This window comes from Harpia harpyja, chromosome 21 (assembly GCF_026419915.1).
Source record: "Harpia harpyja isolate bHarHar1 chromosome 21, bHarHar1 primary haplotype, whole genome shotgun sequence".
NCBI classification, from domain to species: Eukaryota; Metazoa; Chordata; class Aves; order Accipitriformes; family Accipitridae; genus Harpia; species Harpia harpyja.
The window spans coordinates 18,749,368-18,767,804 of NC_068960.1; the positions used below are offsets into that span (position 1 = coordinate 18,749,368).

An 18,437-nucleotide genomic window follows, 5' to 3' on the forward strand; every position below is an offset into this window, starting at 1 on the left:
TGTGTGTTTGCTGTGAAATGCCTCCTTAGGTTGAGACATGCTTGTGTTCTTGTAGGTGTCATCTATATTACAAGGTTGAAGTTCAATACTTTTTTTTTTTTTCTATTTTAAAAATGCAAAATGCTTGGTTTCTTCTGCTAGCAGCAAAAGTCATGCTTCAGAGTTGCTGCCAGAGTAGCTGGGGTCAGATCTTTGTCCTGCAACAGCTGTAGGTCAGGAGGAGGAGACAACCTGGGAGGGTCCAATTTGGGCTGAGAGTGGAGGGTTTGAAAACACGATTTTGGGCTGTTGAGAGGTGCTGTGGAGCTGCTGCGAGGTGGCATACTTCGTACAGGTGTGTAGAGGGGTGCTTGCTCTGCTAGCAGGGCCAGCTGATCCTTTAAAGGCAGGGAGGGACTGCTGAGTGCACACAGTGATGTGTTGTAGGTCAGGTCCCTGGACATTTGTTGTTATCACCGGAAACAGCGCACTGAAATGTGAAACTAATGTTAGCAGCTGTCCTGATGTTTCCAGCATGGAGCGGTCCCTTTCCAGTGTGGGTCTCACAGTTGGTGGAGTGAGACCAAATTCAAGAGCCAGTGAAATTAATGGTGAGCGGTCTCTCCGTAGCTGCTCCGTGAGCTCTGTAAGTACCTGTGCTCAGCAGGCACGTGGTGCTTAACCTGTCTACACCCAGCTAAAATGCTGTAGCCTTCTTTCTGGGTGTTTGGGTGTACATCAGTCTGGAGACAGCTGCGTCACTGCTGGCTGCCTCTGTTGTGGTGTTGCAACGTGACCTTTTAAATGGCAAAACCTGCAGATGCCAACTGGCGTTGAGCAGCAGGGTGTGGATGGCAGGAGGGGCTGTGGATGGGTGTCCCACCGATCGGAGACTGCTGCCATGTGTGTCTGGATCCATGTGCAGGATCCTGGAGCAGGTGTGCAGCCGTACGTGTGAGCCCAGCATCCCTTGTGTGGTGGCGTGCATGTCAGCCTGGTGGTGACGCCACGAAGTTCTGGTGCTGTAGAGCAGCATTTCCCATGTATTAATGTGCACAGTGTTGAGAGGTGTAAATGTGGAAGGTGAACCTCTTCAATATCCTGATATTGAAGGCATTTTGGACAAATACTTGGATTTCTTTTTTTGTGTTGTGGGTTGTGGGTTTTTTTTTTTCCTCCAAGTGTATCTTGGTGTTTGTATGGTAATCCAGCAACAATGAAGATTGTTATGGTGCCCTCTGATTTGCCTCATAGGCTGTCTTTGTTTCTGTGTGCAGCTGTATAGTTTTTATGGAGATCTGAACTGCAAAGCATGAAGAAACTCTTTTGTTTGTTGTTGCTTCTGTGCATAAAATCATTCTTGATTTTCTTCTAAAGCACAAATCCACTTAACATCCCCAATTCTGGACTGACTTTTGACTGTTTCTGTGGCTTCCCGGGTGTCCGCTGAAATTGTTTAAGCTTTAGGAACAGATTTGCTTCTGGCTTCAAATGCTGTTTTCAGATGCAGTTGTCATCCTTAAATGAGCCCAGAACAGAGTTCCTCTGTGTGAGGACCATGTAGCTGCCGGAACACTGCTGGGCTGTGGAGCAAGCAGCGGACAAGTGAAGTCTTCTGCTAGTCTGGGCTTCCTAGAGGTCTCCAAATAAGTATTCTGCTTTTGGCTGGTTACAAAACCAAACAAGCAATTATTTGTCCGAGATCCTCACCTACAATCCCTTAGCTGTAGGTGAAGATGCCTGGGAACAAACTCTGACTTGAGCAGCCTTTTTGTGAAAGGCTTCCAGTCTAAATCGAAAGCACTCTCAGTTGAAATGAGGCAGATATGAGTGGAAGACGGAGTATGTTTTTCTGGAGAAAATCCACAAATGTGGGTAACTTCAAATAATTGAAAGGTGTTTGTTCTCTCTCTGTTTCTGCAAGCGTCTTTGTACGAGGTGCTTGGCAGCTTGTTGGATGTATCACGCAGAGCTGCCAAGTGCCACAGCAGCTCTCTCAAGTTGGCAGCAGCTCGTGTGACGTGCTGAGCTTCGTTCGGGGACGTGGGCTCCTGGCTGTGCGCATGGGGGCTGAACTCCTCGGCTCAAAACAGCTCAAACTCATCTGCTGCACAGTTAAATAATCAGAAGCTCCTCGTTACCTCCCATTGACTTCTGCACCAAGAGTGGATCTTTTATTTGCCGTGTGAGCAGGAGATGACAAAGGCTTGAGCAGATGGCTTCTATCTACCCCTGTCCCCCAGCCAGCACCATGCAGAAGAAGCACTGGTCTCCTATGTGCCCGGTAAGAACCGAGACCTCTTGATCCTGTTCCCAAGGCAGCTGCTCAGCTACAACACAGGACAGGAGCACAGTGGTAAAAGCATATGCTTTCTGACCCTCAGCTCCAGCTCTGCAGGCAGGAGCTGGGGATGTTTTGCAGTCATGCTGTTCGGAAACTTCTACCACCCTGCTTAAAACAAAGAAGTAATACTGCCGAGGTAAATCCTAACACCAAAAGACACAGACCTGGGATTGAATCCACCTTTGTTTTGAAGCATATGTTTTGTTGACCCCTGTTGTTGATGGAGATAATTTGTTGTTTGTCTATCTAAAGAGTAGGTAATTGAATGCATGACTCAAACTGATGAGCTCATGTGTTGTTTGGAAGGGATTTCTTCTGTGGCTTACAGCTCTGAGCTGACTAGCTAAATTGCTGCTGTTAATGTGCTGTTGTACACACTTTTTATGGTCGGATGACTTAATCAGTTGTTATTTTAATAGCTTGAATTCACTTTTTTCATCAGCTAGTGTTTATGTGCTCATACCACATTTTTTCTGAATGATTTAGTATCACAGATGACGGAGAAAATAACTAAGTTAATAGTAGGAGCTGCACTGGAAGGTAGTGCACTGGTGGTGTCTTCTACATACAGATTCTACTGCCTGTTTTTTAAATTACTCAAGTCAGAGGATCTCAATACCTGCATCTTTTGGTGCACACGTTACTTGGGTGCTGGCCCCAGCAGCTGCCTTCTGCCTAGGACTGGATTTTGGTGTTTGACTAATACATTCAGTCCATTGCACACTGCAGTGCAAAACCTGTTTGCTTTGAATGTGCATTCAACAGCTGGCAACTCCTGGCTGGCTGTAATTTCTGTACCCCTCTGCCTCGTTTGACTAGAAATGAAATGGCAAGTCTTTCTGTATCAACTTTTGCCCACAAGCAAACAATTCTGATATGACTCTTCAGCCCTGGCTGCCGTTTTACTCATAGGCCGGTGAAAGCATGAAAAAAAACCCTCAAAACCCCAAAATAAGGCATTTTGAACTACGCTTATAATGCATCCTGGCTTTGTATTCTGCTTCTTGGAGCAGCTTGGCTGCTGGACTCAGTAGCTGTAGGTTGCCATTTAACGGCCATCCTGCCATAAACCATTCTTAAACGAAAAGATGCAGGATTTGGGATGCAATGAAAGGGAGCGTGTGAACATGGTGATGGGGGGATAATAACTGTTGTCTTCTTGTGGAGTACGGTTCTGCCAGAAAATGAATCCCAGGAGGCCAGTACCTACTTTGGTTTGAGCAAAGAGTCTGTGGAGAACCTGGTGAGTTTGTACAGCACTGGCTGTGTTGCAGGAACGTGCTGTGAAACTGTTCTGGAGTAGCTCTGTCCCTCTTGGCCTGACCTTATGTATAGCTCCCGGTACACCCCCAAAGCTGGGCACTGGAGAGGGCTGCTGCTGGGAACGCTGCTTGTGGATAACATCCTGCGGGTGGGGGGTTCTTTCACCCTGAAATAACCTGACGGGGAGGGTCTTGGTTCAGGCGGTGTTGTGAGCTGCTGTGCCAGTGTCCTTGCTGTCCAAATTCCTGCTGTCAGCCCCACAAATGAGGGCGGTTTGGTTATGGGGGTGGTGGTGGTCTGCAGGGTTTTGCCTTGGGGTTTTGGGGTGGGCTTTTTGCATGCCGAGGCCTGGAAGTGGGAATGATGCTCTTGTTTTGGAGCTGGTCTGCTGTCACGTCCCAACGCAGACCTGGAGCTACTGCACACAACTTTTGGCCTCAATTTTGTGACCTCCCAGCACTTCTCTTCCCTCATTCGTTCTCTTTGGCTTGTTGGTGAGGACGGGACTTGGCTGCTTGCTGTTGCTTCTGCCTCTTCTCTGCACTCAGCAGGGATGGGGGCATCCCCACTCATTTGTTTTTGGGGAAACTGTGGCACGCCAGCCCCTCAGGCTCTCAGCTGTCAGATGTGTGGCAGTGCTGCTGCCCTGTAGGAAACAATTATTGCTTTTCATCATTAACTTGCCCCTATGAAAACGTTGGCCAGGGTCAGTTTGCTGGCTGGTGCCACTGCTGGCCGCTCTCCCTGTGTGCATGGCATGGTGCAGTCGCTCCGGCTTTCTGAAGGGCGCTGGGCAGCCTCATGCAGTGCCTGCGCACACAGGGGCAAGGCTTTCCATTTTAAAACCCAGCCATGTCAGTTATGGCTTAGAAAGGTCTAGTTAACATCTGTGACACCCAGGGACTTGGTAGAATAAACAGTCGTCTTTGGACACTGCTCGGTTATTGCTGGCATTTGGAATAAATTAAGTTCTGCACTAATGGCTTTAGGCTGAACTTACCAGAGCACAGAAAGGCTCGCGTTACGATGCCTGTTGTACAGGCAGAGGTGCAGTCACCATACTGGGTTTTGCATAGATTAATTGGTTGGTTTTTCCTCTTTTAATCCAGCTGGAAGGTTTGCACAAGCCCTTTGAAGGAGGAGGGAGGGACCTTGCAGCAGCTCGGTCTTGCGCACACGCAAGTAAGACAACTGCTAGCTTATGTGATAAAAAACTTGCCTGCACATCCCCAAAGGTGTGCCGAGGGACGGTGGCAGGCTGGGGAGCCCAAGCGATAGCCAGCAAGGCTCTGTCAGCCCTGCAAGAGGGTCTCGGAGGAGGGGACACCCTGCCTGGACCCTTCCCGGGGAGCCTGGCCCAGCTGCCCATGAGACTGGCCAGTAAGGGACTGCCAGGGAGGGAACAGGGCTCTCATGCGTAGTTTACGTTCTCCTCAAAATTCATAGTTGGCTGTGGTGTTCTTGCTGGCATCCACAGCATTGTCTGAACTGGTGATAAAGGTTTAAAACTAAATTTACCCATCTCTGCTTACCCGCAGCTCTTGGAGTCGTTGCTGCTGAGAAGCTTCACTGGAGATTCGTTCTTAATGTTTTCCTTTTGCAAAAGGGAAGAAAAAAAATTATTTACAATCCACTGACCCACTCTAAAGTGTTTCTTGGTGTTTATCTACTTTTGTGGCAGTGAAAATAATCATTTAAGACCAGCTGCACACTGGGTGATTATGGCTTCGCATCCTTCCTTGTGTATTAAGTAAGAATTGCCACAACGCTTGCATTACGAATTCATTGCAATTTGTCTGCAAAGTCCGCCACGCTGATTGGGAGGTATTCTCAGTGCTGCCCCAGGAGAAACAGAGTTTGCTTGATACTCTTGACAGTGTTTGCCTGTTTTATAATCATGGCATGCCTTTAAATTTTTCAGTTATTTATTTGCCAGCTGCTCACAGAGACCTACATCACTTCCCCCCGAGGATCCTCTTGAATGCCATGCAGCACGACCAGCCCTTCATAGCTGGTTACTTGAGTTTACTGTGAAATCTCAGCAAGTTAAATATTTGATGTGTATTCTCTATTTTTTTTTTTTTTTTTTTTTTATCCCAGCCCTCTGCTCTCCCCTCTTCCCAGCAGTCGCTGGTCAGTGTGGCATTAAACCTGCAAAGCTTTAAGACCACCTTTTTAAGAAGTCCTAGGCCTTTTTCTGGACTCAGCATTGCTGATGACCTGTAGGAAAACAGAAGAGGCTCGGGGTGCTTTGGGGGAAAATCCAGCACTTTCAGTTGGACAGTTGTGGCGTGGTGGCTTTGACTGTACTAACAACAGGCGCAAATGGAAGTCTGTCACCACGCTTGCTGGTTGAGGTGCTGTGGTGGCATGACAAGTGTTGCTGGTGGCTTGTGAGCCAGTGTTAAAATTTCCCAGTAGAGCAGAGCATTTCTCTAGGGGTGCCAACAGATTAGGCACATCTCGTTCATCAGTCCTTCTCTGAGGACTCAAATGCCATTGTTATTAGAACTGGCTTAATTATGTCTATAGATGAAATAACAATCTGCTAAAAAGCAGCATTTGTTAGATAGGTAACAAAAGTCTACTCAATTTATCTTAGTTTCTTATTTATATAATGCATTGAGTGAAGGATTGGCCTCGGCTCATCATCATTGTACACCTCAAGTTTTGCCTATTGCCCTTATATATCACTTTGCAAATGGATTCGTTGACTTCTTTTGAATTATAAATAAGTGAAACACAGGTTAATTTATTTTAAAAGAAAGAAAAAAAATCTGAGGTGGCATTATACAGCACATGTCTGTAAGCTGGGGGAACTGATCGTATTTTTAATGAAGTTCAAATAATGTGCACTGGTTTGTGTTTGTGGGTGGACTAACAAAGTGAGGTGGTGGATTCCAAGCTCCCACAAGCAGAAAACAGTTCATTTAAGAAATGAGATGGAAAAAGCATCTTTGGCCAATCTGATTCACGCAAACTGTAAATGACTTCAAGTGATAAGTAGAGTATCTCTTGGAAGGAAAGCAAGCTTGTCTTAGAACTGTATCAATGTTTCACTTGAGTGCATTGATTTTTTTTTATTTTTATTTTTATTTTTTCCTTTGGGAAGAGATTTTTTTAAACATCATCTGGAATGTCTTCTGCCCCAGATTTGTGAATAAATTATGTTCTTAAAGACACTGCAGATGCAAACTGGAGACGTTGCTGCCAGCCCGCTGCAGCCCAGCCTTTGAGGAAGGTCGTAGGAAAACCTGCTGATGGCTTGCTTTAATCTCGGGCAAGTCCCTTCATCCCTCTGTCACGGGGCGAGTCCTCATTGTACCTTTTTGATATTTGTATAGGTGCAGTGAAGCTGTTAGTTGGGGCTTGGATCATTAGAGCATCTCTGGAGGAGGACACTTGATTTGGACCAATAACCTAAAATGCAGTATTGGCTCTAGCATCCCACTGAGAGCTGGAATCGCTCTCACCCCAGCACTGAGGATCACCTCAGAAGGGAAGGCGATCCTTTTCCTTGAAGGAGGAAAAAGGCACGTGCTGCTCTTACTGCTGTAAGGTTTTGCGCAAATCTGCCTTTTTCAGGGGAGGTGACCCTTCTGGTCCCCTGCTGAGGCATGAGGGTAGTCATCTTGAGAGTCTGCAACTGCAAAGTTGTCTCCTTTTCTCTAAAACAAAGACCCTACACAAAGCCAAGAAGCTGCTGTGCTTACAGTAGTAAATATTTATAGAGCCTTGTTCACCTGAGCTATTTAAAGCAATTTACCTGAGATATTAATATGTTTAAAGGGAGAGCCCAAGAGTAGCACAAAATACGTTTCTCCCTTGTCTTTCTACCTTTTCCACTGCAACTTCCAGTTCCGTTTATCTGCTTGCCTGCTGCCTCCTCCGTTGTGTTTTCAGAGTGCTGCTGGTGGTGCAGATGCAGTTCAGGGGCTTGGCGGAGCGGAGGGATGCCTTTGCTGAGCCATGAATTCCCAAGAGGAAGGGGGACTGACAGCCTGATACAAAGTAGTATCAAATGCTGGAAGAAAATTGTCATTTCTCTTGGAGGGGTTTTACTTTTCCTGTTCACATCAGGTGTAATCTTGTGGGTGAAATTTTTAACTAAGCTAAGGCTGGGCGTGGGGTTTTTCAGGTCATATTGATGCAAAGTATGCTGTGCTCTGCATGAGTAATTTGGAAGAGGTCAGAGTTTCCTATAACACATCCTGTGTATTCCCATGGGAAAATGGCTTGCTTTCTTAGGTTTTCCTTATACCAACTAGCAAAAGAAATAAAGGTTTGGAATTCCCTGGAGTCTTGCCCAGGAGCGTGAAACCCCGCTCTGTGGAGGGGAATCAGTTGTCTGACATCAGGCTTGGTAACAGCAGATTGCTTTGCAGAGCGCCCTGTGCCAGGTCGGCTCGCTGCTTGAGAAGTGGGGTTGAGATGGCGTCAGCGTAAGTAGGAGTCTAAAGCGGGACTGGAAAAATAGCAGAGGAGTCAACCTGAATGCTAAATTAGAGAACAGCCCAGACTTGTTTTCCAAGCCTCATTCATTTTGTTGCACCATGCTAGATATTGGTCAAGAAAGAGATCACTTGATATAAAATAAGCTTTAAACGAGACTGTTTTCTTTTCCGCCAGTGCTGCGTGCCCCGCGGGCCAGGCAGGGTGGCGGAGGCAGCTGCTGGTTTGCTGGTGTCGGCTGGCTTGCTGGTGCTGCCTGCGCCGCAGGAGCATCGCAAGGGGTTTGTAGCAGCGCATCCCTTCCGGGGGATCAAAGCACGCTCTGGCAGAGAATAAATGTCAGTCTCGAAATGAGCTATACTTGGCTGCAAGCAGAGGTGATGCTCAGGTGGGGAAAACCCTCTCAACTACAGAAATTAAATTTTAAAAACTTCCCTTAACTTATTGGTGCCTGAGCTGCCTGAAATGAAAAGGCAGGCGAGCAGCCCCGGTGCGGCACAGCCACGGCAGGCTCTGCCAGCGGCTGTCACGCTGCCAGCAGCCTCTGTGCAATGGTGGCATCTAGTGGCTGCTGCGGCTGGCGGGGCTGTGACCCTGAGTCCCCAGGTCCCTGGGACAACGGGGAAGCCAAGGCTGAGCTTGAGCTGGAGGCTGGGCCTAGGAAAGCGAGCTGGGCTGCTCTGCTTCCTTGTCAGCTGTAAATGGGGGGACTATGTATTTGGGCTGCAGCTTGGGAAACTGCTGTGTGTCACTGGGACTAAAATAGAAAGGTACCAGCTGTGAGGTGGCCAGTGCTGGTGTTAGCCGCTGTGGTGAGTCCCGCAATTTTAAGGGCATCTGTGATGGATGCAGGTTTTCTAGCACTGGTGAGCTATGGCCATCCTGCACGGTGAAGAGAGCGAGCTGTGCTTGTGAGCTGCGTTCTGCTCAGAGTGCAAACCAGCTAAGAAAAAAAACAGACCAAAAAAAAAAAAAAGATGCTGTGTGCAAGCTTTAAAGGGAGACCCTTTGACCTGTCCTGATGCGCTGAGTGTTTATGCAAGAGGGAAGCTGACATTTTCTCCAAAATGTTGCAGTTGCACAGGTTTTGTCATTATCAGTGAGCCTGTAGGTAGAGTTTGCTCAAAAACTTTTTGTAAATTAGTCCCTAGTCCCAATTTGAGTGTATGCAAGTTAAAAAGTGCATCGCTTTCCTCCAACCTGTGTTACCAGATACTGCTTAAATGCTGACTGTAGCCTAGAATAAAAAGTCAAAACAGCTTTGCTTTTAAATTGAGTGTATGTGAATTCCTCAGGCCAGTTTCATGGCAGTACTGCAGGGGTGTAATCTTCAGAAAGGCCTTTACCCTTCACCTCCAGCGCTCTGATGCCAAGGAGAGAAGTTCTGCACAAAGACACGGGCTGCCCTGAGGCTGGGCAGCGAAACCAGTTGACTGGCAGCTGTCTGGAAATGTGAAGAGATAGATTTGGTACTTTCCTTTCTCTGTGCTTTTGCATTTGGCATTTGACCTCAAGCGTGGTGGGCAGCAGGTGCCTGGAGAGTCTGCCAGAACTGCTCCATTGTGGTGAGCTCTATTAATTTCCCGCGCAAGCTGGGAATCCCTGCCATCCCTGCCTGTCCCCTGGGAAAGGATATCTGCAGGGGCACGTACAACCATGCACCTCATGCTTATTCCCTCCATCTCGCATACCTTCTCTTCTGAGCATAGACATCACTGTGAAGGATATGAAGGACTTCTACTTTGCCTATTTATTTTCCCTGAGCATCTTTGGAGTGAGGAGCAGTTGGACCAGGAGCTCAGGAAGTTTTCCAGTGCTGTTTTCTGTTGGTTGCCTGCTTTGGTCATGGTCATATTGTTCTGCCCAAAGACTGGTGTTGCTCTAGTTTAAAGTATGTGGTATAGTTTCAGATCGGCATGGAGGGAATGGGTATTTAAAGCATTGCTCTGGTGACTGAGTCATGTATATTTGCGACAGGGAACCCATGTTCCTCCCATTGGGGATGTAGGCTGAGCAGTTTGCAAGTGTGGAGCCTAACGAAGGCATTTCTGGGTTTGTGTGTTTGGCGTTTCAATGAACGAGTTTTCTTCTCTTTCCAGTCAAGCTGAACCTCTCTCACTTTTAAAAGCTGATAGTCAAGTGATCGTTTCACCTCGACGGTGGCATTTTTGGAAGCACTTGGCCTCTGTGCCCTGAAAACTGTCTCAATTCCCCCTCCTCGGTGCTTTCATGCAACTGCTCCATCCATGTGCTTGGGCTGCTGGCACAGAGGATGCTGAGGGCTTCCTGCTTGCAGGGAGCTCTTCTGCCTAAGGAGTGGAGCAGAGTCTCTGGGGGTTTTGCTGCTGAAACAGGGCAATGGGCTTAATTAGCCCTTTCCCTAATGGCCCATCAGCCTGTGCCAGGGCATGATCCTGGTTCAGAATCTGGGGGCGAGATGTCTGGATGCTCCCTCCTGGCTGCAGAGCAGGCTTTCTCCCACTACAGCTTGCCATCCCTGGGGACGAGGGAGATTTATGTTTGCCTGAAAATAAATACAGATCATTCACTTATCTCTGGAGGAACATAAAATGTAAACTGCCTATTTTCTGTGATAAAGCACTGGAAATAGTTTGAATTTAAGATAATTATCTTTATTGCTTTTTATAGCACCCTGTGAAGGCTGAAATCTAATTTGTTTTTCACTAACAGGCAGCTCCTGCTGATGACTCAGAAAAATCCATTTGCTTTATTGACAAACTTGTCTGTTTGGTTATGGGGCAGTATTCTTGCAGGAGAAGGGAAATACAGGTCGTAACACAATGGTGGGTTTTTAATATAGATTCAAAGTTTGATACCTATTGGCAAGAGGAAAAAATAAAGTTGATCTAATCAGAGTGAAGCGACTCTGCTTTATTAAAGACAATTGTAAATTAGTTTATGCTTTAGTGGGTGTGCAGTAATGGTGCACGATGCTTTGTTTAAGCAACTTCAATACACTTGAAGCTTATTAACTGGAGCTTGCAGAGAAGCTGCTTTTCCTGGACACCTGGTGCCCCTTGGCCGTTCCCAAGCCCAGGCTTTGGGGGAAGAGGTGGGAGGTACGGTCATGTCTCTTCCCTCCTGTGCCTGGGGCCATGGGGAGTGGTGTGTTCTGCTCAGTTTGGACATGTTGCTTGCAAGTGGAGTTGCCCCTTTTTTAAACTTCTCTGAATGTGAGACAGGCTCCCAGTTTTTAACAAACTCGTGTATCTGAAGATGTTGGGCACCCCTTGTGCAAACGAGTCGCTTGTCAGCACAGCCTGGTGTTGCAGTTTGGAGGGTCTTCTGCTGCTCTGGTCCTGTGGCTCTATGAAAAGCAGTCATCTGTGCTTCCTTCTCAGCCCTTGATAAAGGGGGAGTGCTTTCTGCCTTATCTGACCCTGTATGATACACACCTGAGAGCTGCTCAGAAGAAGAAACAGCATTGCCTGGACAGGCTTTCAGTATCGCCCACCTCCCAAAATGTCCTTTGATTGTTTTAGGCAGTGATGTTTCTTGAGAGATGGTGGGTCTGCAGGCTGACTTAGCAGACATGCTTCTAAATTGCTTGTCTCTGGCTCATCCCCCAAAAGTCTGTAATGTAACACTGTCACTTGGGATAATGCTACAGAGCACTGAATCTCCTACAGCTCGAGTCCTAGCATGTTTTATCCAACAATGGAGAAGTAAGAAGCAATCTAGGGGTTAACTGTATTTTTAGGGAGGAGGAATAGAGCTTCACAAGAGCAGTCTTTGCCTTAAAGCAGAGGTCTATTTCTATGAAGTCTCTGTAGCCCTCCACAAACACGCAGTAGAGCAAGGGGGAGAAAACATCACTTTCTGTAAACATGAAATGATAGATCTGGCTAGGCAGAGCAGATTTCTTGTCCATCTCTGAAGACCTGCTCAGTGTTTGCTCAGCTTTTTATTGGTTTCCTTTCAGGAATTGACTACAAGACCACTACTATCTTGCTGGATGGCAGAAGGGTCAAGCTGGAACTGTGGTGAGTGTTTCTGAGCTGCTTTGGCTGTGAGCGCAGGACCGGTGAGCAGGGGCCGTGGTGCTGCTAGTGGGATGTGGTACCGAGCTGCAGAGAGCGCAGAACATCCCCAGGCATGCAGTGAGGCTTGCTATCTGTTCTTATCAGTGAGTTACTCTAGCAAACCAGACCTCTTTTCATTGATTGAGTAGCACAAACAGCATGCTGTTCTTTGCTGGAATAGTCCGACTTCAGTCTTTCTTTGTCATACCTGACCATGTTCCCATACAGTTCTCAAATCACTGAGGGAACAGTACTATTTTAGAAGCAATACTGGATTTTCCTGAAATCCTAGGATGAGAAATATAAACAAAAGAATAGGAAAGGAGGAGAAGAAAAATGTGTGAAGCCCTTAGTCCCTACAGAAGCTGGGTATTTCTCAATGACTTGAGTAGAAAATAAAAACAAGAGCAGTGAATAGACCTCAGAGTTAGTGTCAGAGTATGGTAAACCCCTGGAGAGCAGGACTTACTGGAGTGACCTGACACTGGGATGGAGATGGGACAACGCTGCATGGGAGGGGTGACCCCTGCCTTATCTGCCAGCACTAGAGAGAGATCTGGAGTCCTTCTGGCCAAGCTTTGTCTGAGGTTTAACCTGCTGAGAAGCTGACACAGCAATCCTGTAGGTGAAAGAAGAAGGATAGGTAGCCTGCCCCTATTCTGGGTTTCACTCTGATCTAGTAGGGAATGACACAGACCCTAAAACATGGAGTTAAATAGTCCCTTTACCAATGCTTGTGACAAGTAACAGGAGTATTAGCAATCTGTGTGAATTGTTAGATAGGAATGAACGCCATGTTCTCAGCCTCAGTGACTGACTCTAGCAGTGTATGCTTCTGTGGTTTAATTATACCCCTGCTCTCTGAAGCTGAATGTCTTCATTTTTCTTACAAAAGAACAGAAGCAGCTAATTTATCTCTTCTAGCTTATATGTTTATATGTGCCACTTACATTCTTCTGTCTCTCGTGAGATGTCTATTTTAATGCTTCAGCCCCAAGTGTGTAGTTACTGCTTCCCTCTTGAAACCCTCTCCTTTTTATACCGTAATTCTTGAGCTGGAGAACCAGCACAGGACCTGAAAAGCTGGTAGCATCAGTTTATGATGCTTTAGTGCAATCTTTTACCATTACTTTCTTCATGCAACCCAATATCTGATTGTTGGGGGTGAAGGAGATGTAAGCACAGACTTATATTCATGTCCAGGACCAATAATACGATCTTTGAAGGCTTTATATCTGAAAGAATGACTGTCCTGAACTTGAGGTTAGTGCCTTTTTCATATAGCTGGTGCAAATCTGGGGCTGAGGGATTCATCAGGCTTCTCAGTGGTCATTAATGTGTCTTTTATCCTGGCCTAGTGAATAGATATGACAAACATCATAACATGTCTCTGATTACCCTGACGCATTTCAGTATATACTGGTTAAATCAGTGTGCTGGGCTTTGGCTTACTGTCCCAGATGTTCCCGCAGGCACTGAGAGGTGCTGGTAATGTAGTCAGACTTATTTATACCACGTCAAGAGTTGCCGTCAGCACAAATGCTAGTGACTGAATAGCCCCTTATTGTTGCAGTGGGCTAGAAACGCTGTCCCCTAGTCCTGTTCCTGAGCTCTCTGTAGGGTATGATCGACCAAGTCAGTCAGAGATCTGGGTATAAAGATACTTCCTTTCATTTTTGGTTAAAATGTGTTTGGAAAAATAAGTGAAACTAGACAGTGCAAGACAATTTCTCATATCTTGAGCGGTTATGTTCATTTTACGATAGGTCAGCTGTTCTCCATGACTAGGAGAGGTCTGCAGTCTCACTCTTTGAACTCCCATGGACTGTGGGGAACTAGAGAGAAAATCCTTTGCCCAAGGGAGTAAAATGACTTACATCCTTATACATCATAAGCTAGTACTGAACTGAGTGGTTTTGGTTTGTACCTTCTCCATGGGAAGCACGATGGCAGCAAGGACCTCTGGAGTGTGTCTGACTGTAACCAAAGGTGGTGATGCACCCACCAATTCTCCCCCAAAAACACCATGCAGAGCAGTGTGGGTACCACACATATTCTAAAGATCTGACAAGATCAACACTGATTTTTATTTATATTTGTTTAGGTCCAACAGGAGATACGCAGTATGGGATTCAATTCTCCAAGTTTCATAGCTGTAACTTTTCTTTGTTGCAGGGACACATCAGGGCAAGGAAGATTTTGCACCATTTTCAGATCCTACTCTAGAGGAGCCCAGGTAAGTGCTGTTCTCAGTGCTTCGACGGGGCACACTTGCTTTTCCTTTAGGCTGTAAAAATCTTGCATGCCACAGTAAAGAGCTCTGAAGAGGAACGCATCAAGCATCAGAAGGATGGGAGCTATGTAAATGCCAAGAGGGGCTGCATGTCATCTTGCTGCCTGGTATTCTGTTTTTATGAAATAGTGGAAGAGAGGGGAGTAAATGACAAGACTTTCCTAGACTCTTACAGAAAAGGTCTGTTACAGACTATATTCAGTATTAGTTTCTAGAGAAGGGCTTGGAAGATGGCGTTATAGAGGACAAGGCAATTCTAGCTCTGGATCTGCCTTAGCTTTAATGTGGGAGCTCATACTTTCTGAGGTTTGTCAAAATTGTTTAAATATGACATTGGCTTTCCCAGTGGGGTTCTTCCAGTCTGTGTTGCCTTCAAATCAGTTCCAAAAATAGGGTGGCTCCTACTTGCATGTTTGATGCAGACTTGAAACTAGAGCAGCTCAATTGGATCGTAAAGTACCTTCCTTAAAACATGAGACAGAGCATTACATTTTGAGTTTCTCCTTTGGGCCCTGCTCCAGAATAGCATCTAGATTCTGAACAGCAGAAAAATCTTGTGGTCCTCTGAAAAACTGCTGTTAGTTAATAGAGCTTTCTTACTGTTTTATTGTCGTCCTTTTAGTAATGTGATAGGGTCCCTCCAGGATAAAGTCTCCCTAAGCTAAATGAAATACTGTATTTTTCCTTTTGTTTCCAACTTGGAAAACTTTGGAGAAAATTCCTCCTCTCTTAGACACTAAGAGTCGGAAGCTATATATCAACCTCCTGACTGTGCCACTGTCCTGGCGGCTTCCCAGCCTTTGGGAAACTTTGCCACTTTTATTCAAGCTCTTGCCATTACTGCTCTTGGCTTTTTGCTCCTTGTGGCTGTAGACTTTTGCTTTGCTAACTGGCAAAATCCGTCATGCTCTCTTTCCCTAAGACTTCCTGCAAATTCACTTGTGCTGTACACATGAGAGCACTTCGCCTGGGGTGTGCTGTTGATATCTCCTCTGGTGTCATGTTTATTCTTGTTTGTGCAATCTCTGGGATTGTGGATGCTTTGAGGCAGCTCCTTTGAAGCGGAGGCCAATTTCCTGGTGCTTGCAGAAGTGCAAGGCAAGGAGTGTTGGGGCGTGCCTTCTGCAGTGGGAGAGTACGGGATCTCCTGTTCGCATGCTCAGTCCCATGTGATTGAGTTTATCTTCAAGCTTCCCTTTGCCCTTACTACACTTGAGAAAAGTCTAGAGCTTCAATCCTAGTATAATCTGTGGGCTTGAGATCGTGTCACTTCCCTTACCAGTTATAAATGAACAGAATCAGTCAGTGTGGTTTTCTGATAACCACCTAACTTAGCTTTGGTCAGTCTTTTTCTGAGACCTGGCTGTGTCAGATGCCCAGATCAAACTGGTAATAGAAAGCAGCAAGCTTCCCAACTAATGTGTCCAGAAATATCATTTGAGAGCTTTTACCCCTGTCTGCAGTGTGACCTGCTTTTCCAGACTGCTGTACAGAAGACTTTCTCCCCTTCGTGTAGACTGTGAGCTCCTCAGAGCAAGTGCTGTGTCTCCACAAGCCTGCACCCAGCAGAGCCTGCACCCACATGCCAGAACTCGTAGCTGCTGCCACCATATAGCGAACTGGGGCAGACAGGAAAGGTGAAATAAGTAGCGATAAGAATACTTGAACTGGAGGGAAAGGCAGGTACACATCTGTCTAGAAACTGGAACCGTAAGGCACTTGCACAGTGCATCCTTTGGGTTCCTGTAGCCTGTTTTCCCTAGACGCTAGTGTTTGACAGTGGGTGCCATAAGGTATTGTGCATCTGGCTGACCTTAAGTTTGAAATTGAAGATTGCTTTCAATCTACCTTTCTCAAAATGAAGTTCTTGACCACCTTTGCTTTGGAGGCAATGTCTTGCCCTTCTGCTGTATTTATTGGTATTGCTTTAGGAACTCTCACCTGAACATCTGCAAGGCTTGCCTTTATCCATCTTATCTACTTACCCCTTCCAAGGAGTCTGTCTGAGAGGCAATAAACCTCATCAGCCAGGCAGAGGGACCTTTAGTGTGAGTGCTTTATTGCTGAACGCTGGGGTATGGAGCTTACTTGCGCAGCAAGGTGTAGCTTACACCTTTTCCTCAAGGCCTGCATTCTGCTTGTGCAACAAATGCCTTTTCCAAAATACTGTTGTGATGTCTTAATTCTGATCTGCCAAAATAGTCAACCCTTACCCTTCGAAACAACAAAACAGCCCTAAACAGCAAGCCTGCCCAGTAGGAGGAGGAGGAGTTCCCAAGTGAAATAGCTCCACTGCCATCTGAAAGTGTTCATGAGATAAGCACAGTGAAAAGTGGGTGCTTCTTGAAGACTAATGACTAGAGTCCTTGTACAGTCTTTTCCAGGTAGCTTGGAGTAAAACTTAGATTGGTTTCAGCATCAAGTGATTGGCTGCCATGTGGCGATGCAGCAATATTCCTGTATTAGCAGGAGTACAGATATTGTCTCTCTTAAATAACTCACCACATCTTTCAATGGAAGAGGAATGTATCTTAATTTAAACTCTTAATGGCTAACTAAAGCAAGAGGACTGTTTGTTTTGAATAACAAATGCCTGTATGACTGTGAGAATGGACTTCAATGCCTCCAGTTGTTTTCAGTGTGCAGAAGCTAACTTCTGGCATAGCCTTAGCATAAAGACAATTTAACTCAATGTAGTCTCAGGGGAAAAGAGAGAAAATGCTCACAGGTCCTCTTATTTCTTCAAAATGTATCTAATGCTGTGTGCTGTACTGACTTCTCTGCTTCAGCTCTCTGCTTTCCTCTCTTGGTGTCATCAGACTTCAAGACTTCTGCTGTAGGAAGCCTGATTCAAAACCAGTTGGAGGCAAGAGAAACAGCTTTTTGAACCTAACAAGCCAAAAGCACAGGAAGATTTAATGCAGCAGAGAAGAGAGATGCCAGGGTGGGAAAAGCACTGTTTAAAATGGAGTGTGATATTTGTACAAGAACAGCTTGGTATAAACTGGCCACGAGCAGCTTCTTGCTGAAAATTAGCAGAGGGTTCTCACTGAGTAGAGGACTGAGACTCTGAACTGCACTTCCCATAAGGAGCACAAGGGGAGCTTGAAGAATGAGTTTCCAAAGAGGACTTTGACAGGTTAGCTGTGAGAGCAGGAGGCTGGCCTCAGCAACCTGGCAGCCCTTACAGGGGTGTCTGAGAACAGGGAGAGTCTATCTGAATAGCCAGTGCTTAAGAGAATACTTGGTATGAAAAGTGCCTTCAAGTAAGGGAAGCACACCCAACTTTCCCCCACGCACACCTGACTTCCGCCCACACACACCTTTTAATTTCTCAAGTGTAGTGATAAGAATTGAATCTTCTGAAGTAAACCCTGGAGAGGTTGCAAAGTGGAAAAACAGTCTCCAAATAGGGAGCAGACCTTCTCAGGAGTTTTCCTTTGCCCCCCAGCACAGCCTCATGCATTGCTCAGTCTGGACTTCAGGCTAGTCCCTCCCCAAAGGACTCTTCTTGAGCACCTCAATGCCTTCCCCAGTTTAGACTCTGCACCACTTGCCTGGGTACATAGCCATGTGGCTTTCATATTCAGCAGGAACTTCTTCCTCTTGAAAACTTCCGAAGTAAAATAGCTTCACTGTCCTTGATGAGCTGGCTTCAGATGAGGACCAGTCCCTTCTTTCATCCAAGGCAGACCAGCTGCTTTTGCCTCAGGATTTGCTTTGAGGATCACAGATCTGTCTTGCTTTCCTTCCCTGTCTAGCTGATCTCATTAGGCATGCAATATACTCTTTGGGTCAAGGTGGAGGTTTGTGGCATACTGGTATGCCTGGGATCCCCCTCCTTTTCTCTTGTTTCTTGCCTGGGATTTGAGTTTCCCTTTTATCACAGCTGCTTTCATCATCCCTTCCCTCATAGGGTTCATTGAGCCAGCAAGTCCTGACCACATTGCTTCAGGGTCTCACTTTGGGGCAAAAGAGGAGCAATCGTGTCTGGGATAGCAGAGCACTGGCCTCTAGGCACTGGTAGGGCAGGGAGAGTGTGCAAGCCACGTCATGGTGACTG

The 18,437-nt window shown here is 46.3% G+C and overlaps 1 protein-coding gene across 1 annotated transcript in view; it reads left to right on the forward strand.

Annotated features, from left to right (window-relative positions):
• RAB40C (RAB40C, member RAS oncogene family) overlaps positions 1-18,437 on the forward strand; it is a 38,199-nt gene that overhangs the window by 8,779 nt on the left and 10,983 nt on the right. Inside the window, exons 3-4 of the mRNA XM_052772688.1 lie at positions 11,982-12,042; positions 14,257-14,317. Coding sequence (XP_052628648.1) covers positions 11,982-12,042; positions 14,257-14,317 — 122 coding nt within the window. The remainder of the gene's footprint in view (positions 1-11,981; positions 12,043-14,256; positions 14,318-18,437) is intronic.